Source organism: Acipenser ruthenus, chromosome 5 (genome assembly GCF_902713425.1).
Source record: "Acipenser ruthenus chromosome 5, fAciRut3.2 maternal haplotype, whole genome shotgun sequence".
Taxonomy (NCBI): Eukaryota; Metazoa; Chordata; class Actinopteri; order Acipenseriformes; family Acipenseridae; genus Acipenser; species Acipenser ruthenus.
Genome location: NC_081193.1, coordinates 11,050,543 through 11,074,683, shown reverse-complemented (window position 1 = coordinate 11,074,683; position 24,141 = coordinate 11,050,543). Strand labels below are relative to the sequence as shown.

Sequence of the window (24,141 nt, the reverse complement as noted above, 5' to 3'; positions counted from 1 at the left end):
TTTGTTAGGAACATCTGCTGCTTTATTAGTCCATATACTCCCATCTTGGATAGCATAACTGATACATGGCCCCTGAGTGCAGTGGTAGAGATTAGATGAAAGTTATATTGAAATCTGGAATAATTAAAGCATTATGCAATCATATAACAAACTGAGGTTCCTCAAAGGAGTACTGTAGTACCACTATGGTTTACAAAATATGGTCAGGGCTATTCATTTGTTGGTGTATTTTGGGTTTAGATGCATGTATAGCATACTGGAACAAAAATAAATCTACAAACATATACTTCATGGTTTTTGTATTCTTCATAGTTTGAGATCGATACACTTTACTTCATTAGAAACCAGACTTTGCTTACCTTTCAAAAAGATGCAGGCACACAAGCTTCTTCCTTCCTTGAACGTTTCCGCTAGAAGTGCACATCTTAAACACAAAGTAAACACATTTTTACAGAATACAGAGTTTTATTATTTTAGAAGTATTTCATAAGCACAGGCAATGCAGAAGGGCCTCACACAGCCTCTGACATGACATTTATTTAGCGAGCCACGTATATCTCTGGTTAAAGTCACACATCATTACTTTGGCTCTGCATATCTGGTGCCAAAATACTATACCAGAGAAATCATGAGGCATTGCTTGTTATCATTGTAATTCTGAAAACTCATCTACACGATTTAAATCAATGCATCTGTGTAATCACCAATGGCTGTGTGAATATTACACACTATTAGCACTTTGTTAAACTTAAACACCAATGAACAATAAGAGCTAGTGCTCGTTGATGAAGGTTATACCGTGTGGTAGTTGACCGAGAGTGGAGTTATGCGTCCAGAGACAAAGGCTATATAATACCTTACCGGTTATATTGTACTAGAGAGAAGCTGAGCTTGGATAGCTTAGCTGTCATGGCTGGCACTAACTAACGCTGGATTCTTCCTGCTCTAAACTTGACAGAATGGCTCTTTTCACCTTTCAGATATTTACTGAAAGCTTGCTGTGCTCAAGCCGCCTGGAGAATATCCGCTTGGCTGGACAGATGATGCACTGCAGCGCTGTGGCAGTCGACCCACCCGTTACTGTGGCCTTCCGAGGTAAAGTGCAGCCCAAGGTCAGCTGCAAGAGGAGCATTGAATTAGTCTTGGCAGCAGCTAGGGAGTACTTCAACTCATCAACAAACCTGACGGATAACTGCATGGACCTGGCCAGGTAATTATTTTCATGTAAAAAAGAAAGAGAATACATTGAACTTCTCCCTCTTTGGGATTGTTAATGATTTTTCTTTCAAATCTTTTTCTTATAAAAAATAAATCTCTAATACTTTGCTGGAAAGAATTAAGTCAAAGTCTTTGTTCTGTTTTGCTCCAGCAGTTATAGCTTGCAATAACAACACATGTGACAAACAATTAGCTCGGTTTGCATTTTAGCCAGACCTATTTGCAATTGGAATTGCAAGCAACGGATAATTAAAGATATATCGGCTGACAGATTTTTTTTTTTTCCAAAAATGAAAGGTACTGCTTTCCTGAAAACAAATGGTAGAATATTGTAGAATTGAAATGAGGTTGCTCTCAAGGTTAAATTCTGGAATTAAAAAAATCCTCTGCTCCTGTAAGGGCTGTCAATTGATTCTAAAAATGAATCGCGGTTCATCTTGAGATTTTAAAAAATAATAATCTCAGTTAATCTTAGTTTTAATCGCATACTTAATTGATACAATTACTGCATTGATTGAAGTTTGTAATTATTATTATTATTATTATTATTATTATTATTATTATTATTATTATTATTATTATTATTATTATTATTATCCAAAAAACAACCCAGCATAAAAACCCAGTTTTCCAATTTCTGGATTCTCTTTTTATAGTTTTATATTTATTTACAATCCAGCATTTGTTAATAAATTGTTTGAACCAAGTGCTAAATCACAATGGAGTCAGTTTATTACTCACCTTACTGCATTTGCAATTACCTTTGCTTTACTCTGAAGTTTTTAATTGCTAATAATAATAATAATAAAAATTAAAATAATAACTTGAAATTTCCTGAATAAAACAAAACATTCACTGAGTAACTGGTATATCCTCCATAGTTGTAATTATATTGTTTAAAAATAAATGTGGTTATTGAAATAAAACAAAGCTACAATGTTAAAGGGTCTGCAGTCGGAAGCTATCCAACAGTACTGGTTATAGTATCGTACTTAACTTGATTCATGGGTTTGCAGCGATCCTGAATTTCTAAATGAATACTCTGTCACAAACTGGCACGTTTAATTTGTTGTTGTATTGTTGTTGTCTGTAGCAGAAGAACTACTAGACAGTGTATTTTGAGAAGTGAAAGCATGTTTAGCACATAGGTGGTACAGCAGACTAGATGCACTTCTGTGATACTGGAACTCACTTTGACAGTAGATACAAGTAACCCTCTTTCTCTCCAATGAACCGTCAGGAAGTTTTTAAAAAATAAGCTTCCCATTCAAAAGTCCTTCAGTTTGAGTGCTTTGCTACATAATGCGGTTCCGTGACTAATTTTACATTCAAACGATGACTACACTCATTCAGTCCTGGCACTGCACTCGAGTGTATTAAAATGGTGTTGCAGGAAATTAATTACTGCATGCTAAGAGGGACGAGACTGGAGTGCGAGAGACTGGAATGACAATGCATCATCCTGCTCTTGCAGTGTAAGCAATTCTCAGCCTCACAGCACCGGAAGACGTGTCGGGCCAACACAAATTACCTCTGACGTATTACACCAACCAAACTCTATGGGTCATTATAAGGTCATTTTGATGTTAAATGAAATCTGTGCAGAAATCATGCACATGATTAACACATTGTCATGTTGTTTAAAGTTAACGAGTTGGAGGACAAAACTGAAGTTACCTTAAACATGTTTTAATAAAGCTTTTTCTGATATTATTATTATTATTATTATTATTTATTTCTTAGCTGACGTCCTTACCCAGGGCGACTTACAATTGTTACAAGATATCACATTCTTTTTACATACAATTACCCATTTATACAGTTGGGTTTTTACTGGAGCAATCTAGGTAAAGTACCTTGCTCAAGGGTACAGCAGCAGTGTCCCCACTGGGATTTGAACCCACGACCCTCCGGTCAAGAGTCCAGAGCCCTAACCACTACTCCACACTGCTGCCCCAAATACATGGCCCTGGGGTTTAGTAAACATATCCGCTTATACACCCTACATACACAAAAAAAATATACAATATTAGATTTTTGTTTGACACATTTTCCTGTACAACAGAGATACAGTCTGCAGTACAGTAAATACATATTTTACAGTTGTAAATGTTTATGTAAAAGATTTATCCATCAGTGCTTTTACAGCCAGTGCAACTCCCCCCCCCCCCCCCCCCCCCCCCATAAACATTTAAATAATTGTACTATAGGGTTGGAAGGGGTTAAATACAGAACACTTTTTTTTTCTCAAGCCAATGCAAGCACAGAAGTGAAGCATTTTTTCACCTGACGTTTCAAATCAAATATATAGAGCATCAAGACAGTGTTTTTTTTTTTTTTTTTTTTTTTTTAAATTTAGCAGCAACAAAAAATGAAACTAATATAAAATCGTAAAAAAAATATATATATATATTATTAATATAGTATTTGGCATGCTTTACTTTTCTATGAGATCACAGAATCATAATTGCGTAACCTCATTGCATATTTTCACGAATACGCTTCTTTATTTTACCAAATGTAACTGGAATTGTCCCTTGTAAGTCTACTGCGGTATACCATGGTAAAAGCAAAATGTACTAAAGCAAGGTAAAAGCCAAGTGAAGTCATGACAAATGGTGGTGGTAAATTAGAGATACTGTAAGTATAGTAAAAATCATGCCTAACCGTTGTTAAGCATGACATACATCGTGTAAACATGATAGAAGTATAGTAAATGACCTAATATTATTTACTTAAACAATTGGCCTTGTAATGCTACAATTGCTTCCATAATACAGCCTAAATGTAATTACTGTCAATGTGCCAATATTTTGGTAGCTATGGGTCTCCAGGCTGTCGGAAATATCGATTCTGGATCCAAGAATGACAATTGCTGCCAAAACATCTTGACAAGCTATGCATTTAATATTGTTCTTGCCTTAATGAAAGCATGATTTGCAAGTGAAAGTCAAAAGTGTTCCTCCCTAACTTGGGAATATGTATTGCACATAATAACCAATAAAACCTCAACAATATCTGAGAGCCAAACCAGAATAAAGGCTTTGGAGGCATGTTCACTTTTTATCTTTTTTTCCATCATCTGTATCCAGGTTACTTACTTGGTTTATTAGGGGTAAATTAAGACACTGCGTTTAGAGACAACAAATCACCAATATTCCTGGGTTTGTGCTATTTTTTAAACAGATCCACTTAATTAAGGACTTGTTGAACTCTGGTTTTAACTGTCTTCTCTACTAAACAGCCCTGTAATACACATTGCTGATTCAAATCTGTTAGTTTTTCTCACATGTATAATACTGTGACATCACTCTGTTTCCATCAGTGCCAAAGAAACCATTTAAAATCAACCAATCAGTGTATATCCAAACACATAGATATGTACAATAAATATACTATGACAATATGTGCCATTACATTTTCTTAATATTGATATGCTGATTTCTGTTCTGACTATTTTTTTTATTCTTTTACAGGTGCTGTTTACAGCTTATCACAGACTGTCCTGCAGTCATCCAAGAAGAACTTGACCTGATCAGTGCTCTGACACAGCTTGAGGAGTTTGGAGTAAGAATCCTCCCTTTACAAGGTATGAAAAAAGTGCAAAATTACCATTCATTCATATATATATATTTGATATTTTAAAACACTGAAACTTAAGAAAAATAAAAAGCTGAAATATCTTGCTTGCATAAGTATTCAACCCCCACACATTAATATTTGGTAGAGCCACCTTTCGCTGCAATAACAGCTCTAAGTCTTTTGGGGTAAGTATGTACCAGCTTTGCACAGTGTCGGAGTGATTTTGGCCCATTCTTCTTGGCAGATTTGCTCCAGGTTGTTCAGGTTGGTTGGACGACGCTTGTAGACCGCAATTTTCAAATAGTGCCACAGATTCTCAATGGGATTGAGATCAGGACTTTGACTGGGCCACTGTAGGACATTCACCTTTTTGTTCTTGAGCCACTCCAATGTTGCTTTGGCCTTGTGCTTGGGATCATTGTCCAGGTGAAAGGTGAATTTCCTTGCAGTATTTCCCTGTATTTTGCTCCATCCATTCTTCCTTCAATTTTAACAAGATGCCCAGTCCCTACTGATGAGAAGCATCCCCACAGCAGGATGCTGCCACCACCATACTTCACTGTAGGGATGGGCAGTGTTAGGTTTTAGGTTTGTTAGGTTTGCGCCACACATAGCGCTTTGAGTTTTGGCCAAAAAGCTCTATCTTGGTCTCATATGACCACAAAACCTTTTCCCACATCGCAGCTGGGTCACTCTCATGCTTTCTGGCAAACTCCAGACGTGCTTACAGATGGTACTTTTTGAGTAACGGCTTCCTTCCTGCCACCCTCCCATACAGGCCAGTGTTATGCAGAGCTCTTGATATGGTGGACTGGTACACCATTACTCCACTCCCAGCCACTGAACTCTGTAGCTCCTTCAAAGTGATTGTTGGCCTCTCTGTGGTGTCTCTCACAAGTCTCCTCCTTGTTTGAGCGCTGAGTTTTGAGGGACGGCCTTTTCTTGGCAGTGCCTGGGTGGTGTGATGCAGCTTCCACTTCCTGATTATGGATCCAACTGTGCTCACTGGGATATCCAAACACTTCGATTTTATTTTGTACTCTTTTCCTAATCTATTCATTTGTATTACTTTATCTCTAACTTCTGTAGAATGCTCTTTGGTCTTCATTGTCCTTCAGATTCACAGCCTGACCAATGATCCTTCAACAGTGGGGTTGTTATCCAGAAAATGTGACAGCAACTTTAATGGTTCACAGGTGGAAGTCAATGGTAAGGTAATTGTGTCCTCGTTAGGGCAATTTCTTTCATCAGTGTAAACTGGGAGCTTCCACAGCACAGGGGTTGAATACTTATGCAAGCAAGATATTTCAGTTTTTTATTTTTCTTAAAAATATTTCCCAACATAAAACCAATGTCACCTTACAATAATTGATTTTGAGTTTCAGTGTTTTAAAATAAAATATCAAACAGAACGAAATTTCAGTGTACCATTTGTAAATCAGTAATATGAGAGAATTGGTCAAGGGTCTGAATACTTTTGCAAGGCACTGTATATATTCAGGGATAATGGCATTGCTATGGCATGTTACAGGATAATAATGTAAATCTGAGTCAGTAAATTGTTTAGTTGAGGGGGTTTATTTTTACAGAGGAACATGCCACAGCAATGCCATTATCACTATTATACTGCAGTTTGTTTTTTTCTTTCCTTGTCTAAACTAATCTTAAAATATACAGACAAAACTGGGATATAATAATGTGAACCAAAACATTTCAAAATTGAAGACATTCGACTTCAATTCAAAACATGTCATATAATTTAGTTTAGTATTGTGACTCCAGAATGTATATTGAGTATTTCTGTTATTTAATTTACTTTGGTACTGTACTTGCCTCCAATAGTAAAACAAAAAAAAAGAAAAAAATAGAAACAAAACAATTAACTGTCACCACAAGAGGGAGCATGGAGCGTCTTAAAACATGTTTTTTTTTTTTTAATGAAACGCCTTTGATGTTAACCTTGACGATTGCAAATTAAGAAGAGTAAGTAATACATTGACATTGAAACCCACGATTGTAGTATAACACCATTTAAATGATATGCCTGATGGAATGACGGACAGCCAATCAGGATGTTGCATTACCACTCTTTAACATACTGGTAAAGACCATTTCTGAAACAAAAAGCCATATCACATTGATTAGGATCGAATGTATGAAGTCCAACAAAAGAGTATTGATACTCATTTTTGGCTAAAGTCTGTTAGACTATATATTGAAAACTGCTCTTTATATTGTGATAAAAAGTGTTTCTAATACCATAAAGATCTGCTTTTTATCTTCATTGTATATTATAAGAAGCTGTTGTCAGGGTTTGATTAAAGTATTCAAAGCACAAGCATTTGTTATGATATATTGTAGGTGATTCAGATTGGAGTGATAACCTATTTCTTTCTTTGTGCTGACACCTGTAATGTGTTATGTATATCTTTGCTGTGGGAATTGTCTCTTACTGAATTACCTATTCAATTTCTGGTCTAGTGATTAAGATAAACTCTAAAGATCGAGTTATTTCCAATCTTCCACCTTTTTCTCCCTCAATGAGCACAGTACAATTACACATCCAGCACAGTTCTTAAGGATGACCCATATTGCCCTGGCAGTGTTGGACTACAGCCTGTCTGGTACACAATTTGAAGGATACTGGCCATTGGATCATATTTTTAAAAGGGTCAGCTGTGAATACACACAATTTCAAAAAGAAACACTAATGAAACACTGTCAGCTATGCAGTTGAGTTTACATCAGAAGAACAGTTAAGCTTGTTTCTTGGAAGCCTTTAATCTGCTTTTTCTGTCAGTAACATCTGCTGTTTATCATCCCTATTGGTCCAAGGTGGTCCACAGTAGTGATAGAGGGCTCCTGTGGCTCCAGTATTGAAGAGAACAGCACAGATGTAGTAATTCATTAAGCCATGATGCAAGTCTACTGGAGACTATTCATATGCACTGTTTAAGAAATAGTTTGAGACCGAGGCTCTGAAAATAAAATACCACGGCTAACCTCTTCAGTTCATCAGTATCAGCTGTTGTTTATATATATATATATATATATATATATATATATATATATATATATATATATATATATATATATATACAGACGTGCTCAAATTTGTTGGTACCCCTCCACAAAAAACGAAGAATGCACAATTTTCTCTGAAATAACTTGAAACTGACAAAAGTAATTGGCATCCACCATTGTTTATTCCATATTTAATAGAAATCATTAAAAAATTATAAACCATTATCCCATAAACAAGTGCAGTTTACAACATTATATTTTCAGTGTTATGGTAACTCATCTGGCCAAATCTTTTGATATTGACCTTTGATTTAAGATAAAGATAGCAGCCATATAAGGGTTGTGTGATGTTTTGAAAAGATACAGGAGACAGAATGATTCAGGAGGTTGGCTTCACACTCTTCTGTATTCTGTGAGTCTCTCTGTCAAGTTTGCTCGTCGGTGTCGTCCAAGAAACATTGCATGTTGATGGGGCAAAGCGTATTCTGGCCCCTCACTAGGATAAGTTATGGTGCCAAGGCCCCTGTGGTGATGCCATGTATTGTATGAAAGGTTGTGGCACCCTCACCACAGTTAACTTGGTTCCTTAATCTGACTTTTCATGTCCTTATTATTTTAGTTGACCTAGAAAAATGTTACAAAATGAGTAAGTCTGACGTAATCCACTGTCAAGTAAATGTCATCTAAAGGATTTGGTTCTAAAAATGATTTGTATTAATTTGTGGTGTTGATATGGATATTTGTCAAATGTATATTTGTTTATTCATTTTTTTCTCCATAAAACACTGTAACTTAATTCAATAAGTTATTTTATGATTCATATACCCTGTTGTTCTTATAAAGTTTAACATCTACGTGACACATATTTGACGTTAAGTTTGATGCCGTTAAGGATTGATATCACTTTGTGCTAAGAAGACCACTGTGTTACTGGGTGGCATTTATAACTTTAAACACTCAGTTAAGGTACAGTATAAGAAAATAAAATAGACAAATATTCTAGCTGATGTTCATAAGTGTAAATGTTTTGTATCTGGTTTTTTAATATTTAGAGGAGTTATTTAGTAAAGGATTGAGATTGTGTCGCATTGTTTGAGAATTGTGTTGTGTTTAAATAGATATGCATAAGATCTTGCGCCATTAAGAACAATAAGACCTATTGGTTCTTCAAAACAGTAGGTCTTATTGCTCTTTTTTTCTACCATTTGACAGTAAACATTTATGTTCATAATGTGCCCACATCCAGTGTTCTTTCACTGCTAATTGATAAGATTTTGACACTAACAAATGTCTTAGTAGATAAGCTTGAGAAAGTTTGTGATTTATTTTATAACAATGTAAGTACTTAGATGAAGAAAAAAAATGGGGGAGCAAACAACATCTGGTTAGGGGACTAATTAGGTCTGAAACCTAGAAATGCCTTTCTCTCTGTGCCATAAAACAGCAGTACAGTACGTTTAGATTGTCAGCACAGCTAAGCAGCTGTTACATTGCATTATGCTGTCCCATTTTAGACCATAAATCCAGACTGCAGTTTTAAATGTTTTATGATAAGACATTCAAACAGCCCTGTGCCAAATGTTTCAGTACTAGCAGTACAACCAAGACAGCTGCTATAATTATTGGACTTTTTTTTATAGCATGATAAATTGATTGATCTATTATATGAACCTTTATACAGAACTGATGTGGGAGTCAAAGCCCCGAGACTATAGGAATGACCCGGTATTCTGTGTTTGGCAAGGTTAATAATGAATAAGAATCTGCTCTCAAAATATGAACAGGTTAAAAATTGAATTTTTTTCAATGTAGGTAATTTACCATAATACTCTAGACATGGGATGATTCTGAAAGAAAAATGAATAATGATGTTTGTACTTTTCTGTGGCAAGTACCCAACATCCCACATTGCAAGAATGATAATTATTTAGAACAATACATATTCCTCTTAGTTCAGCTAATTAACTTATGTGTGATACGCAACATGTAAAACCAATCCCTAATTATATATATGGTTCCTGGAACATAACAGTGTAGGGATTAATTATTACATTTCCTGTATTTATAAAAAAGCAAAAAGTACAAGCAGTTGCAATGGCCACTGTGTTGAACCACACATTTAACCATGAAGAGCGGCAAGACTGTTCTGAATTTCATTGTGTTTTTGAAACAACTTCAATTATATTCTATCTCGGTACACTGGTCAGAAATGGACTGGTCACTGTTGTGAATGCAACGATTTTTTATAAGATACTTTATAAAAATAAATAACAATTATAGATAGAACTCTTAATTGAAACCTCAAAACTAATTACAAAAGTGTCAGATACTAGTTCTTGCTAAATTCAGATGTGATGCTGTGATTCAATGATCACACGTGAGTCAGATAGTGTCTTTGAAATGCTGCACAAGCTTTATTTTGTCCCAGGTGACACTGAGGGTTGCTACCAGCAGTGGTATTCCCCCCAGTGGTCTGTGCACACGCAAGAGAAAAGAGAAATAAAAAAGGAAACCTATCCTGATGCTTTATTATTCCCTCAGTATACGTTAATGGGGTTTTGTGGCAGGGATGGCTGGTGGTGATGTCAGACCCGGAAGAACCACAGACAGTCAGGACTGCGAGGTATGAATAAATGTGCTGCTTACGCGGTTTAATAAATGAACAAATAAAACAGATGTACAAAACACTCAAAATAAAGGCACAGTGGCTAAAAAAAACAGACAAACAAACACTGACCTATTACTGGCTATTATTATTATTATTATTATTATTATTATTATTATTATTATTTTGTTCTCTTTCTCTCTCTCTTGAACCTCCTCGCTGTATACCCAACCCCGAGTGAGCAGCTGTACCGAGACTCAATTGCTAATCAGTCATTCAATTGGACATCTGCACGTGAACTAATTGTACTCCCCGTGCTTCCATACTAATACCCACTTTAATGTGCACATGGGGAGATTGTGCATGTCCCCGTGCCTAAATACAAATATACATTTTACATCACCTGTGCTACATAACCCACAGTCTGTGCACCAATACATATACACCATCACAAAAATACGCACAGGGGCAGGGCACCCCGCCACAGGTTGCCAACTCCGCCTGCACTAAATAAATAACGTCCCAGGGACTGTACTTCACCAGTGTGGGTACGTGAAAACACAATACTGAGGCTGTCTTCTACAGCCATCCTGCTTGCCCTTTTTTTGTTCTCACTACGCTTGCTTCTGTGTCAGAACACCGGCCAAACTGCCTTTCTCCAGTTCCCCGAGCAGAACTCCCGCTGGGTTGTATATCCTAGAATGGGAAGACCGAAGGAATAATAGAGCATCACTTTTGTTGGATCGACCGTCTCCCAAGACCCGCCTCCCGACCACTTCCAGAGATCCACATGACACACCCTCACCCAGCCTCTCTGTCATTGCCATGATTGGCAGGTGGGTCCCACAGGGCTTCTGACCCCCCCAGCAGGTTCACGCACGCGCCCAATAGCCAGTATCTCCCCTGTCACATATGCACACATTTTAAAATGAATCTTTTTTTTCTGCCAGCTATTATTTTTAATTTCAGATGCCTTTCAGTTTCATGTCGTTGGCAAATTTTTGGTAATTTGCTTTTCCATGTCATTAACATGGAACTTGAAGTATAAACTTACAAGGAACAATTTTCTCATGTTTTATCAATGTTTATACAGCATTTCTTTGGTATCCTCATGTTTCTGTAAAATGTATATTTGCGTACCAATGAAATTTGCTTGAGTACCATTACATTAAGTGGTGGAGACCAGTCATTGTCGTGGCTAGATGAATGTAACATATTACAATGACTTGTGAACAAAGCAGTACTGTGTCTTGCATTGCTATTGTTCTGCTTGTGAGCTCTTCTGGTTCTAGTTGCAGTGACCCATACTTAGATACCATGGATCCTACCGCTGGCCATGTGCTGCACTTTGACAGGTTAATGTCATTGTCAAAACATCCTTTCCAAAGATGGGACAATCTTCCTTGGTTACTGTTATCCAGATTGGTAAACATAAAGGGTTGACTCAAAGAAACAAATGTGTAAATATGTAAATCCCAAACTGCTTTATGTCCCCAATTATTTACGTATTCCATTGGGGTATTTAAAAATAGAGGAGCTGTAAACATCTGTTTTCAATTAAGAAGGAAGTTTATGAATCTTCTCTTTTTGATGAGTAATTTTACAACTAAAGGATGTCATTGAGAAAATGGTTCAAGTTTCAAAATGGCTTTCTGCAAGTTATTTGTATGAGAGTGATTAGGTCTTGTAGTTGCTGGTTGATTTGTCACATGTCAAACAATGTCATTTTGCTAAATGGCATGTGTGTTGTAAGAGCCTATCTACTGGTTGTGATGAGAGGTGGTTTTTAAACTCCAGGATCATGCCCCTGGTGCTTGAGATATCAAGTTTACAGAACTTGCAATTATGGAATGAGTCAGTACCTACTGTAGTATGCAAAGAACTGACCAGCCTGCTACAAAGTGCCACAGAGGGAGGTCTGTATCTGCACTGCCGTGTACGAGCTGCAATAGAGCATGGGTAATGTGTGTGTGAGAGAAAGTTTAAGCCCGGGGTAGGTGGTGTATCAAAACCTACTTGCAGAAATACTCCCTAAGATATAAAATGTCTTAGTTCTCACAGTAAACTATTTTTAACGGATGCAGTATTGCATAAATGGTGGAAGCTGTTAAATAGTTCTAAGTGTGACGAGAGCAGCTCAATAGTTAATAGCACGATGCATTTGAGCTCTGAAGGGTCACCTACAAGAATGTTAACTGAAAGCCTCTTAAGAGCATTAAAAGTATGTGTAACGTACTGCATGGCACTATAATGTTTCAGAGTACTCTGTACACATAAGTAATGAGGAAGCACATTGGCCTGGCTGGCTTTTGTGGTTTGTTATTTTTGTTCTGTTATATCCAGACTGTACAAACCATTCTTATCCATGATAAGAAAACCCACGTTCAAGTTTATAAAAACACTGACCAAAAATAGTCAAATTCATCTTTATTTAAAAATAAATACATGAAAAAAACAGTCATTAATCTGCTGCATATCTTAATGTTCACAAAAGTGTATGATTTTTTACGCACTAAATACGAGGCTCTTAAAAACATGTATACAGCACGAGTGATTCTGATTTCTTTTTTTTTTTCTTTTTTTTTTTTTTTTTTTTTAAATCTAGTCGTTGCCAATTATTTTTTATTATTTTCTCCCAATTTGGTATGGCCAATTATTTTATTATGCTCAGCTCACCGCTACCACCCCTGCGCTGACTCGGGAGGGTGAAGACGAACACACGCTGTCCTCCGAAGCGCGTGCCGTCAGCCAACCGCTTTTTTTCACACTGCGGACTCACCATGCAGCCACCCAAGAGCTACAGCGTCGGAGGACAACGCAGCTCTCGGGCAGCTTACAGGCAAGCCCGCAGGCGCCCGACCAGAGTCGCTGGTGCGCAATGAGCCGAGGACACCCTGGCCAACCTAATCTGTTTTTTAGATTGCATCATACTCTGATAGTTGAACTGTTTTACCATAGTGTCTACATAAATGTCTAAATCAAGGGTGGCCAACCTGTAACAGACCAAGAGCCAAAAAGTACCCATGAGTTCTGCAAAGAGCCAAGTGTATATATAATATAATATCATACAACTTTAATGGTCTGTATTTTATAATATCATATTATATAACTTTAATGGCTATCATAGTTCAAAGTTTACAATAATAACTGTTTATTCAAAAGACATGGCTAAGTGCGACAAAACAAAAACTGTTGTTTTTTACCTTGTATGATGCACTTTTTTTTATCTCAGTGGGACTTCTGGCAATGTTTGTTGTCAACAATCTTCTTCAGATCTGGCTTGTACTCGGTTGAGGCCAGTCGAAGTAATTCCTTCACGTGTGTGTCTGTTAGAACAGACCAATGCCTTGACTTCACATGTTTCAATGTTGAAAAAACCGACTCACAAACATACGTTGAGCCAAACATCAACAGCAGTCGGAGCGCAGCACGTTTGACGTTGGGGTATTTGTCCATCGGTACAGTTTTCCAGAATTCAAGGATGCCCTCTTTTAGAATTGACTTCAATCTGTCATCCTCAGAGAGTTCAATTACCTCAAGGTCAGCGGCTGCTTCCTCTGTGACCAACGGGGCCTTCAGGCACCCAGACTCAGTAGTGAAAGGGTCAATGAGGAATTTAATCTGGGGCCTTTTCAGCTGTAGATCACAAAATCTTTCCACAAAAGCATCCTGCAGCTTTTCAAGTACTGATGCATATCGCGTTATGTTCTTTTTCAAGGCTACCGTTGCTTGTTCACTTGTTTGCAACACTGAAGGAAAATGTGTCAGTTCCCCCCTTTGAAGTGGAGTCCTGAAGAGCTTGAGTTTGTTCATGAATGCAAACACACTTTGCACAAGGTCAGGCAGCAATTTTAACTTCCCCTGTAAATCCAGGTTAAGTCTGTCCAAATGACGCAACATGTCCACGAGAAATGCCAAATCCAAAACCCACTGGGGGTCTGATAGCTTGGGATAATCTTTGTGCTTCTCCTCCATGAACAGTTTAACAGCGTCCAACAGCTCAAGAAAACGCGACATCACTTTACCTCTTGAAAGCCATCTCACAGTACAGTGAAGCGGCAGGTCCCCGGGAAGGTCGTCTTCAAGCTCATCAATGAGAATCTTGAATTGTCTGTGGTTGAGAGCTTTCGTGCGAATGAAATTGACAATTTCCAGCACAGGATTCATGACGTGGTCTAAACTCAGCGTTTTCGACACCAGTTGCTCCCGATGAATGATGCAGTGGAACATCCAGAATTCAGGGAAGCTGTCGTCAGCCTTACATAGCCCCACAAATCCATTTACAGACCCGAGCATAGATGGAGCCCCATCCGTTGCAATTGCCATAAGTTTTTGTAAAGGTAGGTTGTTTTTTGCAACAACCGCCATCAGTGCTCTTTTACATCAATGCCACGGGTTCTGTCTTTTAATGGTACAATATCCAGGAGTTCCTTGTTTATTACACACTCATCTGACACAGTCAGTACGAATATTGCTAACTGCGGTTTGTCCTGTACATCACATGACTCGTCCAGTGCAATGCTAGGGTACTCGCATTTCTGAAGCTCCGAATACAACTGTGATTCAGTGGCATCGTTTATGTCAGAAATTCTGCGTTCAACTGTATGGTGCGAGAGTTGAAGATCAGAGATCGTTCTTTTCAGATTATCGTCTTCTGGAGAGACAATGGAAATAACATCTGCGAGGCATTTTTTAACAAACTCGCCTTTGCAGTATGTTTTTTTAGCACAAGCTATGTTCCAAGCGACTTGATAGGAAGCTAGTGTTACTGTTTGATAGTGCTTGGTAAATTTAATGAACACTTGAGTCTGTTTTTGTATTTGGCTTTTCAATGTTTTGAGTTTGTGTGTGCGGAGTTCAGTACCTTTTGGAAATTCCCGATCGATGTTCGCATGGTGTGTGGTGAAATGGCGCTGGAGATTACCAGACTTGAACTGTGCCAAAGAAGTTTGACACAGTGGTTTCCCATTGCGCTCAATAAAAAAATATAAAATCTTCCACTCCGTTGAGAAAGTTGTTTTAATCCTCATATTTTCGCTTGCGTTTATATTTTCCTTCCATCTTCAGGACTAGCCTACTTAATACAGAATGCTGGACGTTACCGAGATGAGCGCAAAATACAGTTCCGTCAAATATATATATATTTTTTAAATAGACCTACTAGGCGTGCGATTGGTTCTGTTTTGCGATTGGTTTCGGCAGCTAGATGACGTCTCGACTTTTGACCCATATGTGCGTGCGCAGAACAGCAGAGGCGACAGTTTTTGGCAATGACAGTTTTCTGCACAGCACGGGAGATTTTCGTTATTCTTTGCTACTGTGATAGTATGTTCTATATGCCCCTTCGATAGAGCCGCATGTTGTGGATTAAAGAGCCGCATGCGGCTCGGGAGAAGCCGGTTGACCACCCCTGGTCTAAATGAATGTCTAATGTGTAAGCTGATTGTACTTTCTTGTCAGGACAAACCAAAACCTTCTGTTTAGGTTAGTTTGCTACCATTGTCGTCTTGTTGCTTTTTTGCAGTGTTTGATTTTGTTGGTTATATTATATTGAATCCTCGTTTTGAAATGAACTACAGTGCATTCACAACGCACACCCCCTTGTACATTTTACCCATTTCACTTGGGGTTGCTCACTTTTTTTTTTTTTTTTAAGATTGCTTTATAAAACACAGAAATTGATATATTAGCTGGCATGTTTTGTGATTTTTTTCCTTTGGTGGTCATCACAAAGTAATTGCCTACAAACTGACCCAGAATGTCCCACGTTTCTCATAAGTCTTCACTCATGTACTGGGTAAATCTCATATTTTACTAAAGGACATAAATGCTTTGTGCAACCACATATTGCCATCGGGCCTCATTGTATACAACAAAGAAACAATCTGTAAAGGTATAGTTAAAGGTATAGTCCCCTGTATGTATTTGTATTTGTGTTGCTGTTTATGTTTTTAATAAGTTTAATAAGTTTTTAAAAACCTATGCTATTTTTTTTAACCAACAAAAAAGTTATTTTGAGCATATCCATTTGTCTCACAGTGCAGTATTGTAGTAAGCAGCTTTTATGAAGCTGGACTTTACAAAAGAATTATGAAAGGATAAGTATGTAAAAATGTTTGAAGTGAACAAAAGCCAATCGTATTTCAATGTGAACTAAAGAAAACTGTAATACAGCTTGACATATTCATTGTATTTTAATGGTTTTATTTGCTTAAGGAAAATGTTTAGAAATAAAGTTTTGTGATTATAGGATCACGTGCATACATTCAATATTGCACTAGCCTACTATAAAAGCTACAGTCACTGTTGTGTGTGTGTTTTTTTTTTTTACATTGAGAAAGTACTTATGCACAATTTATATGCAAACACTGAGTGTCCTTTTTTTCTACCTACAGTGCGTTTGCGGTCAGACCGCCTCAGTCTCATTGAAGAGTGCATTAGTCAGTGCCAGACAGCCTACAAACAGTCCACAAAGCTCCTGGGACTTGCGAATCTGCTCAGAGTTGCAGGTAATGTAGTCTAAATGTTAAACTATTGCACAGGGCACAGACTTGCAATGCTTGAGTAAAATGTACTGAATCATCAGGATACATATTCATTGACCGGGTTTCCATGCAGTTTATAAACTCAAGATTCTCCCTCTATTGTCGTGAGAATGTGATGTAGCACAAGCATATCACACACATTCCTCCAAAGCATGGTGCGATTTAAAATGGTGGGTAAATTGCCTTCTCATACTGAAAAGCTGTACAAATGTCTGAAAGCTTTACCTTAAGTTTACAAGACTTCAGCAGTGAAGATCCTGTTTGTGACGCAACCTCATGCAACTTTCTACTATAACTAAAGACCATACCAAACAATTCTTCATTAACAACTGAGATCTGCCGGAAGTAGAGACCTCTTCATTCAGTATTTTGTTTTATGTGACACCATTTGTTCAGTGTTTCAAAATTATTGCCATTTGACTCATAAAATGATACTGCTTTATAGTTTAGTTGTTTTATATGCAAGGTTATAAAAATTACTGAAGCAAATACAAATTTAAAAAATGCATCCCATTGGTAGAAATAAATAAATAAATACATAAATAAATAACGGAGCCCTTTGCTAATCACAGAAAGATATTGTTTTAATCCTTTACACTTTGGTTGTATTCGTGTTTGGTCATCGGACAGCGGATTGCTTTAGCCCAGATTTTCTGTCCCTTTGCAATAAGACACAAGCCTTAAGTAGAATCTGTCATGGTTACCTACTGTACCAAGTACAAAAAGAGTCACATTCATGCCAGTGGTCTTCTGTATTAGTGATGCAGGCTACTGACAGAACCAGGCTTGAACAACCATCTAAAGAGTTTAAGTAAAATCTCATGAACATAATTCTTTGAAGCAAGATGTGTTTTAGAAGAATGAAAACATGAAAAAGAAAAAAAAAATAGTTCCACAAATTTGTTCAAAAAGACAGCAGCTAAGACTTACAGAACAAAGTTCAAGAAAGTTACAAAAGTGCCCGGGTAGATTAGCATCTACTGAGAAATTTGTTGAACTCGACTACCTGTATACAGGATCCCCAATAACAACAAACATATATATAACAACATTTTACTTGCGGGAGCCTTGCACTATCTCTGCAAAATTCTGATTTTATATTATTATTATTATTATTATTATTATTATTATTATTATTATTATTATTATTATTATTATTATTATTATTATTATTATTCAAAGATTATTAAGCAGCAGGAAAAATGTGGTTGAGTAGGGTAGCCTATAGTACATTTACTACCAGTATTTTTAAAATGTACTGTACTAAACATTTTGAATGGGTAATTTTTACATCATTAACCTAAAGTGCTGGATTTTAGCTACGGTTCTGTAGGAAAATGTGTATATATTATATATCTACATTTATAATATCTTTATAATAAATATATATACAGTCAAAAAATGTTTAGCAAATAATCCAGTACAGTTTAAGGAAGCTGCACAATCTCAGTTGTCGCGCAAGGCCAAATTGTAATGCAGACATAAACATTTAAATATAACCCCCGGTATTTCAATATTAATTAGGCCATTTGCATTTGGAAGGAGAATTTCACTCCCTAAAAGAAAACTACATGGAAACCCAAAAAAAACCCAAAACCCGAAAGCTACTAAGGTGAGACTTGTTTTGGTTTTTTCCATGGAAACCATGCCATTGATATCACTAAAGGGGTGGGGGTGGGGGGCTAGGAGTTTGGAGAGTGCATTGTTGCCTAAATACAGTGACCTACTTTAACCCAGCAGCAAGGTTTGATTAGTTTATACATTAAGTGAAGCCTTGGATCATGAAAAACACATCATGTCTTCCGGTCAACTGTAGGATATCCTGTGGTGGGATAATGCTGATTGAGGCTTGTGTCTGGGAGTCGAGGCATTTATTTTGAACTCGGTGTAGCCCTTTAGCCGTGTTCAAATTTTCATGTGATTGTCTGCAGTCTACAGACAGTAACAGTGCACTCGAGGGCCTCCCTCTACAGTGGTGGCAGAGTTAGAGTCTGTAACTTTGAGCTTTAAAGAGACACAGAGTGAGCTCTGGGACATCCTAATAAGTTTCCCTTCACTGCGCATGTCAGCCGCTCCTGATCTTCATTGGAGTACCATTAAAGATGTAATAGTTCATCATACTCCTGGTGCAAATATAACCCTAGCTAATACTGTCTGAGCACTTAAGGTTGCCCCCACGTTTAAACAGTACACACACATAGTAACTATCCACATAATACTGCAAATTTCACCTTCTCAGGCTCAAAAATGATGCAACAGACAGATGGATTTGATAAGCCATGTGATTTTTATGACCTGAAATCATTAACTTTTTGAGACCTACAGACCTATGTTTTATAATGCATAATTAAACAGAAGCCTGCATAAAACAGCACAACCACGTGATTGCTGTGTATTTGAAGAATATAATATTGTACTGTCTGAGTGCAAAACAGTGTTTTTTGTTTGTTTTTTTGGGGTGTTTTGAATGTATCATGTGAAGGGGTGCAACAAACAATAATGGTTAAAAGAAAATGGATTGGTGTTCTTTTTCATCCTCTTTGACAAACCCTCCCGCAGAGCTCTGACTTTGACAACCATGCATCCCTATTTATAATTATTTCCAGTAAACTACCATAAAAACTCATGTATAAGTTGCACCAGTGTATAATTCCCCCCCCTCCACCTTTTTGAGAACAATTTCTAGAAAAAGCCTATAGGTCACACTGGTGTATAAGTTGCTCACCCCTTTTTAGGACCCCCTAAAAATACATAGAAAATAGACTTATACAAAGCTTTTTACAGTAATTAGGAACAGTTGGTTTTGATGTATTCATTTGTTATTTGTTCACAGGGGATGATTCATTGAAGAGGAAGGGTCGGGTTCTGGATCTGTTGGCTGAGCAGGCTCTTCAGTACCAAGATCATAAAGCAGCCACTTTCCACTGCCAGGAGCTCATGGCTATAGGTAGGGGTATACTTAAATCGCGGTAAATTTACGTATTTTTCACAGGTATGTTGCGGAATAAAATTAGGATTTCGCGGACATGTTTAAACATTAAATAAACCTAAGTAGAAAGTATTTTAGAACACTATAGAGCCTAAAAATAGTGGTACTTGCTTCCTTACTAAAACAGTGCTGGCATTTGTTAAAGGCGAGTATGCAGCATCCCCCAGCAGTTGACTTTCCCATACATTGAGACTGCACGTCTGCATCCACTGAATTGGTTGGAAGTTAAGGCAAAGCTTTGCCAAGTTATACAGATGTGGAAATCGATTAGAAACAGCCCAAAAACTCGGTTACACAAGGGCGGGCATCTGGCATACTTTAATAAAGTCAATGTGTGCAGCACGTTCGTTGTCATGTTATTTGTCCCATCCAATAATTTATTTTATTAGTACCGAGTCAAAACAAAGAAGACGTGGCTATATCATTTAACACAGTGTTTCTGAATGTAGGAATAATAACACTCGTTACAACCATGACCCTATGCAAGCTTCCCCACAAAGCTAAGCCAAACACCTCAGAATCAGCCTAAACCAAAGAAGACTAATTATGCCAAATTATAAACACATTATACCTTGTCACTACTGTTGATTGCCATTACAATAAATGGGAACTTAGAAAAGTATATTAAAACACATATAAATAAATAATAACATAACATGATTAGTTTGCCTGCTTGCCCTTTGTAGAGCAGGTAATTACCTCTTGACTTACCACGTGACATTTCAGTTTTTTCTCCACTGACACAAGGGAATAGCACATTTTCTTTAAGATGTGTTAGGAGCCAGCACAAGAGACAGAGAGATTGTTCCTAATGACAGCTTCTCTGAATCCTAAAAGCTTGTGGATTTATTAGGCAACATAAAAAACAGGTGTCTGCAGAAGTGGGTTAGTTTCTGTTGGAGAGTCTCAAAGGATGGACTTCGTTATTTAATGGAATGCAGGAAAGCCTTGACAGTAAACCTCTGATCATAATCACAATTAGTTACAACAAATGCTTTGAAATGTTTTTCACGGTTTGTTTTGTAATCATTGTACATTTACAGTGGCATTTAAACAGATTGTAGAATGTGCCTTGCAGGCACTGAAACGAGAGAAATGTAATAAATATGCGAAACGAAAAAAGACAGCTACTGAGAGCAGGCTTTTTTATGCAAAGTATCTGCAATGCCCATGAGTGTAATAATTGAAGATGGAAGCGAAATGTTGTTCAGATTCCCAAACCACCGTGAGGCCATATGCTTGGTCACAGGAGAAGTAATTTTGTTCTGGTGCTATTTTTTTCAGCATTGAAACATTTATCAATGACACAACAGTGACTTTACCAGTAACAGACAAGAATTCCAAATGGGCTGGTAATTGTTGATTTTATTTCCAGGTTATAGCGATGGGTGGCAGGTATGCAGCCAGCTAGGTCAGTGTGACAGTTACCAGGACTTAGGCACTCGGCAGGAGCTCATGGCCTTTGCCCTCACACACTGCCCTCCAAATGTCATCCAGACTCTGTTGGCAGCCAGCAGCTCTCTTCAGACTCAGGTGGGTCTCAGAAATGATCAACTCAAAGGGGCACAGCTTTGCCAGTGAACCATTTGTATGCATGTCTTGCTACAAGTCCTCTTCAATGAGACATGAGTAGGTTTAGCATTTGTATTTCTTTGTATTCTGCTATAGTGCATATACAGGGGTTCCTACACTGATATGTAGTGTACACATTTGTGTAAATAGGATGTCCTTTGCTTAATTAACTTATTTGTTATATGAAATGAATTCTAAGCATCAAAAACAGTGTCAGAAGTGGTGACCCTAAAACTTGGCAGTGTTATGCTTGTGTTCTTTTTTTTTACGCCTGTAGATATTAGATTACTATGAAAATACATGTATACAGTATACTGTTGCTACATGTGGACCAATAATTTGACCTGTATGTACAGTTATTAAGATTTTTTTTGTGATTTTTGTGTTTTTGTTAACAGATCCTGTACCAAGCAGTGAACTACCAAATCGATCCTTCACAGACTGAGGATACTCTTAATAATGCTGGACAAGATTCCCCACAGGTCAGACCACATGGTTTTCATCTAGTAAATCTATAGAACTGAAGTACACTTTATGGCTAATCCATTTCATTTTTGGCTATTATTATTATTATTATTATTATTATTATTATTATTATTATTATTATTATTATTATTATTTATTTCTTAGCAGACGCCCTTATCCAGGGCGACTTACAATCGTAAGCAAATACATTTCAATATTATGGCTACCCATAATAGTATTATAAAATAAAAAATGAACCTAGACAGCTACTGACAATCATGGAAACGACACAAGCTTTTTGTATAAATGCAGTATATAAGCACACCATATCATTTGAATACAGTGTAGTGTTGCTGCCGGGGTAGAGGTTACAGAAAGATCATTGCTAATGGAGGCTCTCGAATTTTAAGATCTGGTTCAATATGACGTTATCCAAGATTTGTTTAGAATGTTCTACCAATTCCGAGCAAAAGCAAACCATTTATTGGAAACACAAATTGAACTTGTATTCCCAGGTCATTTTGATTGTAATTTATTTGCCTTTTGAGCATTGACCTATGCGTTGAATTACACATTGATTTTTTCTCCTGTAGCCTCTGCATTTAGTAGTACCTAGTTTGACAAGCATATTAGCAAACAAAATACCTTTTTGTTCTCACTTGCTTTTTATAATCTAACTGAATGTATATAATGATGGGATGAAATTCAGCATGTTAAATGTCAAACCTAATTGGTTTAGAAAACAGTTGTAGAATTCTAGCAATTTCAGCTTTGATGGTCACTAAGTATAGCAGGGAATTGTAACTCATATTTACTGGTTCCGTGTTGGTTGCTACAACAGTTGATTAGACTCTTCATTGGGACTTCACATTGACTGACTTTTTTTATGAACCAGCATTATAGTCTCTTGATTCAGAAAATTGATCACTGCATACAGTATATTACTTATTTGGCCATAGAGAAGCCCCAACTGTCCTCAGTATTTTCTGGGGTTGTTGAACCAATACAAATGTACCATAGTTGTTGTAAGACCCCTAATTACAGATTTATTTTTACTCTTTACCTTGTCAACTGTTCAACACACTCCATATAAACTGGCCTAAAGAAGATGACAGGTGTGTATCAGGAAATGAAGTAAACCAATTGGATGTAGCTTTCAAAGGAAAAGATTTCATTTCTTAGTCATTTTTCATCCTAAGATACTGCAAATTGGGAAGTAAAGAAGAATACTATAAATAACAGGTCCTGTTTTCTGGGTTTAAGGATATGAGACCTTGGTAAAACTTTTTTACCTGTCAGGTTATGGTTCATAGTTTTTCCTGCAAAATTAGATTCACTTCCTGAAACAATTTTCTACATATTTAGTAGAATGTGAGTTTGGTTTTCAACATTGATTGCACTTTGAAACAACTGTTGTTGCTTTAATAATTATGGACTATAATATCAGATATTTTAAATGTTTTACAGTAACCCACTTATTTCTAGTGTCTGGTGATCGATCGACTCTCAGGTTACAAACAGAGACTTGCTGCTGGTGATTATCTTGTGCACTTTCATTTTTCATATATATATATATATATAATTCCTTAGGGTCCATTTAGTACATGATTCCTTTTGTGCACGACAATTGAACAGAAAGCAGGCTTTGTTGACATCCCCTGTCTTGATCATTTAAACTTGCTTACCATTTTCTGTGAGCAATCTAGGTATGCTGCTGATACTTTCAGCAGTAGGAGAGAATACATATTATCAAGCTATATTACAGTTCAGGAAGCAAAACAGAAATGTAAAAGGTATACATGTGGTTCATCTGTGTGATGTGCAAGGGGAGTCATTCAATCGGGAGCACAGGGCTGCGTCCTGGCTGTGCAGAGTTCATAGTCATTGGAGATTTCACAGAGAGTTGTATGGACTGTTTGACTCGTCGTGCTACACCAGGCTACACCCTGCTGGCCAGGCATCTGGTGAGCTCAAGCATACACCTGCATGCCTTTGTCTTCCAGGGGCCGCTAGCTTGCCAAAGTCAACTCTCAAGCCCCGGGGTGTAAAGAGGCAATTTGCCTGGTCTTGGGATTGGAGGAAGCCCACTGACCTTTGGTTCTTCTGAGCTGTTGTGGTGAATTTCTGCAGTGACGGAACAT

At 37.3% G+C, this 24,141-nt stretch overlaps 1 protein-coding gene across 1 annotated transcript in view; it reads left to right on the top strand.

Annotated features, from left to right (window-relative positions):
- Positions 1-24,141, top strand: part of nbas (NBAS subunit of NRZ tethering complex) — a 220,453-nt gene that overhangs the window by 90,630 nt on the left and 105,682 nt on the right. Inside the window, exons 30-35 of the mRNA XM_034004808.3 lie at positions 981-1,210; positions 4,695-4,807; positions 16,825-16,938; positions 19,808-19,921; positions 21,339-21,496; positions 21,934-22,017. Of these exons, the coding sequence (XP_033860699.3) occupies positions 981-1,210; positions 4,695-4,807; positions 16,825-16,938; positions 19,808-19,921; positions 21,339-21,496; positions 21,934-22,017 (813 nt within the window). The remainder of the gene's footprint in view (positions 1-980; positions 1,211-4,694; positions 4,808-16,824; positions 16,939-19,807; positions 19,922-21,338; positions 21,497-21,933; positions 22,018-24,141) is intronic.